Consider the following 11,055-nt stretch of genomic DNA (forward strand, 5'->3'; position numbering starts at 1 on the left):
CTGTTCCAAGAAGTTCACCTGCCCGTAGAATACCTAACAAATTAATGGATCGTCTTAAGCAGAAGCTGGATTCTTTGGTATCAAGAAACATAATTACAATGGATCAGTACATAAAATCTACAAATGAAGACGAATCCTTATACAAAGTTATGCGGTTTTATCAAGAAGGATGGCCCAGCAAAGTTTCGCCGAATAACCATGAACTAATGCATTATTTTAGAATACGAAATGACCTAACAGTTCAAGATGGACTAGTGTATTTTAACGAAAGGTTGATAGTGCCACCATCTATGCGAAGGTATACTTTACAGACACTCCATGAAACTCACTTGGGATTCAACAAGTTAAAGAAGAAAGCTCAAGAACTTGTTTACTGGCCTGGATTAATTTCAGATTTGAAAAATCTTATTGACAGCTGTGCTACATGCGCTAAGTTTATGCGAGCAAAATTGAAAGAGCCACTTCAACCTCATGAAGTTTTTGACATGCCTTTTTACAAGGTAGCAGCAGACATAGCCGATTTCGACGATCAAAGTTATTTAGTGTTAATAGATTATTACTCAAGATGGATTGAAGTTGAGCGTATTCGAGATAAAAAAGCAACTACTGTCATTACTGCATTGAAGCCAATTTTTGCTCGTTTTGGAATACCAAGTATTTTTGTAAGTGACAATGTCCCATTTAACTCTTAAGAATTCATTGACTTCAGTAAATTGTGGAAGTTTGAAGTAAAGTTTACTAGTCCCCATTATCCTCGCAGTAATGGACTCGCGGAAAAAGCAGTAGGCATAGTTAAGTCAATGTTGCAAAAGTCAAAGCATGAGAAAACAGACTTCAGTTTATATCTTCTAAATTATCGGTCATCTCCAGTTGCGAATCTGAGGTATTCTCCTTCGCAACTACTTCAAAGTAGAGTTCTGAACACTATGTTACCTGTAATACTATCAAAACTTAAACCACGGATTATTGATGATAAAGAAGTGACAAGCAAACTTGGCCAGGGTATGCAGTATAATAAAACAGCACTAAATAAAGCCAGTGTTTTCATGAAGGGACAAAAAGTATTAATAAGGAATGTTTCCAACCTTCAGTGGGAAGAAGGTATAATAGTTGATGTGCTGGGAAACAGATCATACATTGTTGAAGTAAATGGGAGAAAGTTGCGTCGTAATTCGTGGTATATTCGACCCTTCATTGAACGTACCAGAACCAGAATAGTCAAAGCTCCAAAAAAAAATTAGATTTGTGAAAAGGGGCATGTTTGGTTAAAAGTATTTCTTTATCTGTGTATAATCATATGTCATATTATGTTATTATTGTTATTGTTTACATTTGAATTTGTACACAGATTGAGTTCAGTAATAAAGATACTTTTGTCTATTAAACAGACACAAAACACGTTACGGACACGAAACATTTACTGATCAGTTACGACAACAGACTACGCTAACCCGGCGGAGTTTAAGTCCAGACTCAGCTGTGTTAGCGTCGTCTGTTGTCGTAACTGATCAGTAAATGTTTCGTGTCCGTAACGTGTTTTGTGTCGTGAGTAAATGTTTGTTAAATATGACGATTTTAAGGGTGAACACAAAATATTTGTGAAAAGTTTCAAAACCTTAGCCTATAATAACCCGTTCCAATGGTTGGTGAACGCATTCGAATTGAATTGAATAACTAATCAAAAATTATACTTATCTTGCTGTAACATTTAATTAACTCCACTCAATGCTAATAGTCAATTTGTTAATGTAGTTTCTTGACTAATGGCCATGTCAGAGAAGTAGTAATTAATTGTTTAATTATAGGGAATATATGCATAGTGATTAGTTTTATCTTTTATAATACACATTTACAAACCAAATATGTGATACTTCGAAACTAGATCAGTGGTCAACGTCAATAATAGCCTTAACCAATTGCATCCAAATCAGCAAATTGACCAGTGGGTTATTTTCACTTTTTTTGGTTGGAAGATTATTGCCAGCAATCAAAAAGAAAAAAATGTTTTCTTATTGTTTACCAGACGAGTAAAAATAAATTTCAACTAAGAACGATTTTTAATGACTTTATTTGGATTCTATTGCCTAAGGCAGCTTATAGTTTGAGAGTTGCCAGTTTGATTATTACGATCTTAAAACTGTTGGATTTTTAATTTAGCACTCATCATTTATTATGGAAATGCTATTCAAGTTATAGCATTCAATTACATTCATCTGTTCATACATATTCAGCTCTGAGTACTAAATAATAAATATTATTCATCTCTAGTAATTGAGATAAATTATTATGTATTGAGGTAAATTATTATGTATTTATATGATAATAATAAACATTACTTGGCTTAATATAGTATATTTACCATTATTCGATGCGTTCGAATTGATCTTGATGTAAATAAGATGTGAGTGTGTTGTAAAATGTATGAATGGTAAATTCCAAGAGAGTTAGAGGGATATATTATCTTATTTATGGCACATCCATAGAAATCTACAAAAGATAACTTAACTGAGAGACTGTTACATAGTGCTAGGTGGTTACGTCTATACTTAAGTCTTGCTTACTATTAACCATAAAGTTATTAAATTTCGTTTCAACTAAAAATAGAACATCAGAGGAAGTCATTTACTTCGACGACAGCAACGTTTAAGAAATGCATTACAACGAGCCCGCATAACTAACCTTTAAACAAGTAATTAATTATTTCACTGCCGAAGTCATTTCCGGTACATAAAACAGTGTTTACATTTGAAAATAATATAGTGCAATTAAAATTAATGATATTTTAACTGCACTAGTCTCACATAAATGATTATTAAGATTTTTGAGTTCTAATGCTTATTAATTTTTCCATCCAATGTCTCTAAGAGTGAAGAATAGTCTCAGCCAAGAGACATAATACTTAGGTACGCAAACAGAAAAATTAAAAGATTTAGTTTTTAAAATTGAAATAATTTAAAAGTGGTTTAACTTAACACGTTCATTTATTTAAATGAAAAATATGTATCTGTACGATACGTCGTCATCGTACTGTACGTTTGGAGTCAGGGATGGGGTGTTGTAATAAATACACTTGTTACATTTTAAATAACACTCAGAGGGCCGCAAAGGGGTATATGATGTTGACGGGACTAATACATGGTGTGGACTGACGTGAGGAGAGGGGATTTAGGCTTGTTCGGAAAGGTGGTGTGATGGTGGCGTGATATGACGTCACGGGAAATAGCCATGAGCTGTTTTATTAGAAATATCGCCTGATTTTGCATATTGCCAACCTAAACAGAAATTGTGGTTACATGATGGTATGAGTGTCAAACTATTGTAACATTATGGTACAAATTATCAGAATATGGTACAATCCTCCCCTCTTAAGTTTTGTGATGCTATCGGTTACTATAATCTTGAAAACTTACAATCACAAATAACAATACCAGAATATCTTATTAATTTATTATTATTTTTGTTTGCCAATCATTTAAATGAGAATGAGAATCAATCAATCATCAGTTCTAAATATATATATGTATATATGGTCAAAATATTGAGATAATATCACACATTAAAAACACAAGTAAATGAAATACACACTTAAAATCATAAACATTAATAGCATTAAACATTGAACCTTGATGATATTAAATATTGATAACACACATAATGGTACACACAATTCAATAAAAACACATTTGAAAATCATTGATAAGGATATATAATAAATAAATCTATATACAAGTCATGTCCGGGTATTCAATTAAAGGTCTAATCTTATTACAGGTTTGCGCTCCCGTACAGGAAAGCGTCTAGTAGGCGTCTGTCTGTTTACATTTGGCGATTTGTTTACATTTGGAGGCGAAGCCAATGACCCCGCTCTTTCAATGTTTTGGTTTGCGTCAGGTGACCTAGTCAATATCGGAGTTTTCTGCCCGACTGTGCCCGGAAGAGCTCGCATACCTTCGCTACTGTTCCCTGTCAGTGTGCGCTCTGGCGAATTTTGCAATGTTGCCGGTTGTCTGTCTGGAAGCGACGTTGTCAGATCGTTTTTGGGAAATTCTACTACTAAATCTGACTGCTGCCCTAGCTTAGACTGTAAAGCTATCAACTGGTCTATGTGACGCTTCCACTGAACGCCTGATTCTAGTTCAACTAAATAAGTTACAGGACCCAGTTTTTCAATAACTGTAGCCTGTATCCATCTCTCCCTTCCCCTGTAATCTTTAGCTAATACAGGTTGATTAACAAATAATCTACGAGTTGTGACACCACCATAAGCTGAAACTTGTCTGTTTTGATTACTACTAATGACATCCTTCACATTAGGTCTAATTAAGTCTAACCTTGATTTCAGAGATCTGCCTAACATTAACTCTGCTGGTGTTTGATTGGTTGTGGAATGTACTGTATTTCTATATGTAAACAAAAAATTTGATAATGCTAAGTTCAAATCAGAAGTGTCTTGTAGTGCTATTCTAAGTTTGTGTTTTACTGTTCTTACAGCATTCTCGGCTAAGCCATTAGTCTTTGGGTTGTATGGTGGAGAAAATGTGTGTTTGATTCCATTTTTTTGCAAAAATGTTTGGAATTCTGTACTTGTGAAAGGTGGTCCATTGTCACTGACAATGTGATCTACTAAGCCAAATCTAGCAAACAATTCTCTAAGATGAGATATTGTGTGTTTTGCTTGCGTTGATGGAACGGGGAACACTTCCGGCCACTTTGAATAAGCATCTTTAATTACTAAAAATAACTTTGATTGAAAAGGTCCGAAAAAATCAATATGAATCCGGGACCACGCCTTATCTGGTACATTCCAAGTGTGCAAAATCGACTTGGGCGGAGTTACACGTTCCTTCAAGCATGATTTACAATTACCAGCAATTTGTTCAATATCTAAATCGATATTTGGCCACCAAACATAGGATCTTGCCAACGCCTTCATTCTTACTATCCCTACATGGCCATTGTGTAATTCTTGTAAAATATGTGTTCTAAACTTGCTTGGGATGACGATCCTGTAACCCCACATTAGGAGTCCTTGTTCAAAAGTTAATTGTGCCTGTCGCACAAAAAATGGATTTAACATAGGATCCCTCTCATTTACGTCATTTGGCCATCCAAATCTAACATAACCTATTACTCTACTTAGTATAGGATCTAGTGCTGACTCTCGTTTTACTTCTACATAACTTAGAGGAAGTTCACTCTCAATTAAACACTGTAAATAGGTACCTACAATATTTACATTTAAGTCATTGTCATTGATTTCATCGTTTACAGGATTACTTACTGGTAAACGTGATAGACCATCAGCATTTCCGTTACATTCGGATTTAACATAAGAAATGTCGTACTGATAACCTGATAGAAACAATGCGTAGCGTTGGAGCCTACTAGCTGCAAATGCAGGTAAACCTTGTTTAGGTCCAAAAATAGCTACAAGCGGTTTGTGGTCTGTTTTTAACAAAAAATGGTTACCATACAAGTACTGGTTGAATTTTTTTACTCCATACACTATACTAAGAGCTTCTTTGTCAATCTGTGAATACTGCTTTTCAGTATCATTTAACACTCTACTTGTAAATGCAATAGGTCTTTCAGTACCGTCTGTTTGAATTTGACTTAGAACTGCACCTATACCATAGGCACTAGCGTCACATGCTAACGTTAACTTTAACTTAGGGTCAAAATGAGATAGTACTTGGGCTGATACTAGTTTTTGCTTAACTTCTTCAAAAGCTTTCTTACACGCTAAATTCCATACAAATTCAGTGTCTTTCCTCAATAACATATACATAGGGGTAAGTATGGTTGAGATTCTAGGTATGAAACGAGCGTAGTAGTTAACTAAGCCTAAAAATGCTTTTAATTGGGTGACATCTTTTGGTTCTGGGGCGTTTACAATGGCTTTGACCTTGTCTTGTGAAGTTTCCAACCCTCGTTTGCTTATGACCAACCCTAGATACTCTAAACTTTCACAGAAAAATTTACATTTACTTTTACTGACTGTGAAACCATTGTCTTGTAGTCGTTTACAAACTAACTTTAATTTACTAATATGTTCAGAGTCATTTTGTCCTGTTACAAGAATGTCATCTAGAAATACCGCTACACCTGGTATTCCTTGTAAGGTTTGCTCCATTGTGCGCTGAAAAATACCAGGAGCAGATGATATGCCATAACATAATCTATTGTACTCAAACAAGCCCTTATGGGTACTAATTGTACATAACTTTTTACTTTCATCATCTAGTCTTAGTTGTTGATACGCTTGTGACAAATCTATTTTAGAAAACCTGTCTCCATTTTGCAAACTGGAGAACAATTCTTCAATCTTAGGTAAAGGGTGTCTGTCTATCTCTAAGAAAGGATTTAGCGTTACTTTATAGTCTCCACACAATCTTAACTGACCATTTGTTTTCAAAACTGGGTAGCCCATTGGCTTGAATTTACTGGTGAAATAATACTCTCAGCTTCTAAACGTGCTAGTTCTGCTTCTACTTTATTTTTAAGTGTGAAAGGTAAGGTCCTTGGCTTATGATATTTAGGGGTTGCATTAGGTTTTAGTTTAAGTTTGACTGGTTCTCCCTTAAAACAACCTAGCTTGTCTGTGAAAACATCAGGGAATTCCTCATACAACTGTTTAACTAGCTGCTTGCCCTGCTGATGTACTGTGACATTTGTTTGTTTGTTTACATTGGTAACTGCGGTGTCGGCCACCTCAGTCGGCGCGCTAGTGTCGACCATTCTGCTAGCAGAACAGCTGACAGGTGTACCAACTGAGCTGTCATCCACAGCTGATTGAACATTGTTTACTTTACTACTATTTTTGATACTAACAACTAGCTGCAGTGCTTTCATCCAATCCCTACCTAACAATGGGTTTGCACCGTTAGGGACAACATACAGCTCTAATTGTTTACAAATACCTTCATGTTTTACATTTACACATAGTTTACCGATAGGTACGATCTTTTCGTGTGTGTACGAACTAAGAACTAAGCTTGTTGGTAGTAACTTTACGTGACTTAACTTTACTTTGTAATCTTTTTCAGATATAACTGACACACAAGCTCCGGTATCAATTTCAAATAGGATCTTTTTGCTCTTTACCTCTAATTGCACTCTAATTGGTTCTACTTTTTTCCTAACTTCTACTCCCTGTACCTGAAATAAGTTAGATATGTCATATACCGTGTCTTCGTCAACACTTTGTTCGGGGACATTTTCTGTTACATAATGTTGCCTAGCATTAGCATTACTGTACTTTGAATTAAAATACGACTTATTTCCTCCCCTAGACTGTCCATTAGTCTTAGATACATCATTATACTGTTTACTAAAATGGGGCCTATTTGCACTTCTACTCTTAGATCTAAAAGCTTTTTCAAGATGTCCTTTCTTCTAACAGAAATTGCAATTGTACTCACGATACCGACATTGCAGAGTATTGTGATTGTTCTTTCCACAGCAGTTGCACTCCCGGGGCTGTGACGTTGCCGAACCTCTGTTGGCTGCGAATTTTCCCCCGCTTCCGCTTGGTGCTGTCCTTGTCGTCTGGCTGAGGCGCTGAAGTCGTCCTCCTGGATTAAGCGTCATCTGGGCTGCTCCTTTCTCGGCGAACTCCATTGACGTTGCCAGCTGTACTGCCTTGTCGTAGGTCAGGTTATCCTCCCCCAGCAGTCGTCTCTGGATGTGGTGGTTCTTGAGGCCTGATACCAGTCTGTCGCGTAGATGGTCTGGAAGCTTGTCCCCAAACTCACAATGTTGCGATAGCTGCTTAAGTTGTACGATATAATCACTCACTGTTTCGTGTTCTAACTGATGTCTGCGGCTGAATTTAAAACGTTCTGTAATAAACGACGGTTTCGGGTGTAAATGTTTACCGACCGTGTCTACAATTTCCTCGTACGTCTTGGACGAAGGTTTATCAGGTGTGATTAAGTCCTTTAACAATTTATACGTCCTGACTCCCATTACCGTTAGTAGTGTGCTCGCTTTCTTTGTGGCATTAATCCCGTTGCAGTCTACAAAAAGTTCAAATCGCTCTGTATACGATTGCCAAGTTTCTTCGGCGCTGTCAAAAGGACCGATATTACCAATTGTTGCCATGTTTGTTGAAAAATACGTTTCCGCTAACTGTCCGAATTGTTCGAAATAACTTTCAGTCAACGGCATAAGTGCCTTTTTTACACTTATTTAACTGTCCGTAGTCTAATATTACGTCCATAAAACAAAGAATAAAGTTATGTTAGGTGTACCTTTCTACACTCACGAAAACGTTTCCGCCAAGAATATGAGTCTGAGTCAATATTCGCGGTTGTTTGACGTTCGTCGACCGTTTCTTCACGTTCACTTGTCACTTTGTTCACTTGCACTGTCACTTTGTTCACTTGCACTGTAACTTTGTTCACTTGCACTGTCACTTTGTTCGCGAATTTAAGTTTTAAAACGCGATAATATTCCGTGTTCCTCGTCGCCAGTTGTACGATACGTCGTCATCGTACTGTACGTTTGGAGTCAGGGATGGGGTGTTGTAATAAATACACTTGTTACATTTTAAATAACACTCAGAGGGCCGCAAAGGGGTATATGATGTTGACGGGACTAATACATGGTGTGGACTGACGTGAGGAGAGGGGATTTAGGCTTGTTCGGAAAGGTGGTGTGATGGTGGCGTGATATGACGTCACGGGAAATAGCCATGAGCTGTTTTATTAGAAATATCGCCTGATTTTGCATATTGCCAACCTAAACAGAAATTGTGGTTACATGATGGTATGAGTGTCAAACTATTGTAACATTATGGTACAAATTATCAGAATATGGTACAGTATCCATCTCAAAATGTTGGTTACGAATATTGAACTTGCATACCCCAGCTAACATATCTTCAGTAAACTTTGATTATCAGTGACTGTAAGCTGAGTGCACTTTTTGATACCTGACAAGATTCTCACAGACAATACAGTAAGCATTTTAGGTGTCTTCGTGTCACTTATTAGAGCAGCGGGCTTGGAATCCACGACAGGTGAATTCTGATAAAATGTCACAAATCTCTGGCTTTACTGTTCATTGTTGTTCAGACTGATACAGTATCGGAGACTGAATAGAAGACTACGATGATTTATACTATATATTGACCAAAGCTACTTTGAACCGATATTTTTATTTGCTAGAGTTGTTTGTCAAGCTAAATACAAGTGACAATGCAATAAACATTCTATCTAAGAAAGTTTAATCAAATTTGTCCAAAGTTTGATTATGTAACTAAATATCTAAATCAATTAGTTATAGACATGGAATGTACCTGTCTAGTGAAAACGAAGGTAAGCAGGATACTACAAAGGTCTCAGGTCTGTCCTGCTAAATATTTAGTGGCGAAAAGAGTTACGTACTGCTTTCGCTTCAGTTCGTCGATTCTTCTACTGAGAAACCATCTCACCAAATATATAGAACCAATCAGACCAGGTTTTCAGAGGTTTTAGGAGTTTTAACTTTTTTATTTTTTTAGTTAAAAATAAAGTGTAAACTCGATCCATTTGTTCGTTTATTCGTATATTATATTTATTTCCATATACTGTATTTGTAAATACGTGTATGTATTGATAGTATGTTGTTAATTTTCTGGACAACAACAATTTGGTATTTATAAATGAAACATAATAATAAGAAAATCGAAGAAAAGACTATATTGGATCTGGGCTGGGGTTCACCTTACAATAAACAATCTGAAGATATATTCATTAATTACTTGAGAAAACTAATAGCTAAGTAAGATTGGTTTCCAAAATGAATTGGCATTTGAAATATTTATGTATGCATTACCTAACTTTATTAGTAGTTTTGGATTAGTAATGTCTGACTTTTATCTATATCTATCTGGTAGTTGAATGCTTACCATTTTGTTACATGGTATTCAAAGGTTAAGGGGGTTCAATCAGTATCAAAACGCACTCTACTAAGGCAGCTGTGTCATAGATTTGCGGCCCCAAGTCTTCTTAAAATTATTAACACCTGATTTTTGTGTTGTATCCATACATGTTGCTTTGGTTTATACTTTTCACCAACATTCAAATGAGCAAAAATAAAGATTTAATCTTTTAGGGGGGGGGGGCAAAATATGCAAGGGCAAACGAATTGAAGTAAAAAACAATGTTCAAGTTTTGGTGTTAATTTGCGTAATGAGTAAATTTAATTTGACATTTGCTTCTAAATTGGTTAAATATGAATGCTAAAAATACACTTTTAAAACCAATACAATGCCCAAACTACTATAAAATAAGTTCTTTCATTAAGGCCTGTGAAACTTATAGTAACCATAAAGCACTTTCTGAAACAGCGTCTTATTTTTATTGTTAATCCTTCGATATACAAATTATTCCCAAACGCTCTGTTCAAATAAAGTAAAAAAAAACTAACATAATCATTCAACTATCAACAATACAGCTATACAACCTCTACGATATGCTACGAAATAACATTTAGATCTGAAGTTGGTCCAGAATCAAGTGCATCATTTTCTTACAATAAAATAGTTAGACGAATTCTATTAACTACATTTTAGAATAGGCTAAATTTATTTTTTTGCATGAAATTTGCTATAAGTTGGATTTGACATTTGAACACGTTTTGGGAGTATCATTATGCAAATCAGTTCAATAGAATTGTCAAACACACACACACTTGCAATATGATAATGGTCATGTCTATTGTTATCTCGTCCTCACTGAATATTCCTATTGCTTTTAATCATATAATTAAATTTTCGTTTATTTATCATATACATTTGATCAATTTCCAATAACTATTATATATAGTAGAGTACCTAAACCCTACTCTCTTAATCGAGAGTAAATAGTATCAAGCGCAGACATTTGCTAACTGTTTAAAATAAAATATATTTTAACTAAATAAATTACAAAAACACAGTATAAGGGTTGGCATTTATTGTTGTACGTATTTGATAGAAGATGAAATCTTGAATATAGATTCAATAACTAAATATTGTACCACTTTTAAAACAATCCATAATCGGTGGATATGATTTGAAAACTTATACAA

The 11,055-nt window shown here is 35.3% G+C and overlaps 1 protein-coding gene across 1 annotated transcript; it reads right to left on the bottom strand.

Annotated features, from left to right (window-relative positions):
* Positions 1-3,132: 3,132 nt before the first annotated feature.
* Positions 3,133-8,153, bottom strand: LOC129002894 (uncharacterized). Its single transcript, XM_054431005.1, has 2 exons — positions 7,422-8,153; positions 3,133-3,272 (listed from the first exon to the last, which is right to left on the bottom strand). Exons 1-2 carry the CDS (start codon positions 8,101-8,103, stop codon positions 3,211-3,213), a joined length of 744 nt encoding a protein of 247 aa, XP_054286980.1. The 5' UTR covers positions 8,104-8,153; the 3' UTR covers positions 3,133-3,210.
* Between the last annotated feature and the right edge of the window lie 2,902 nt (positions 8,154-11,055).

This window comes from Macrosteles quadrilineatus, unplaced genomic scaffold (genome assembly GCF_028750875.1).
Source record: "Macrosteles quadrilineatus isolate MER2022 unplaced genomic scaffold, UCM_ALF_1.0 Scaffold_9__3_contigs__length_116548681, whole genome shotgun sequence".
NCBI classification, from domain to species: Eukaryota; Metazoa; Arthropoda; class Insecta; order Hemiptera; family Cicadellidae; genus Macrosteles; species Macrosteles quadrilineatus.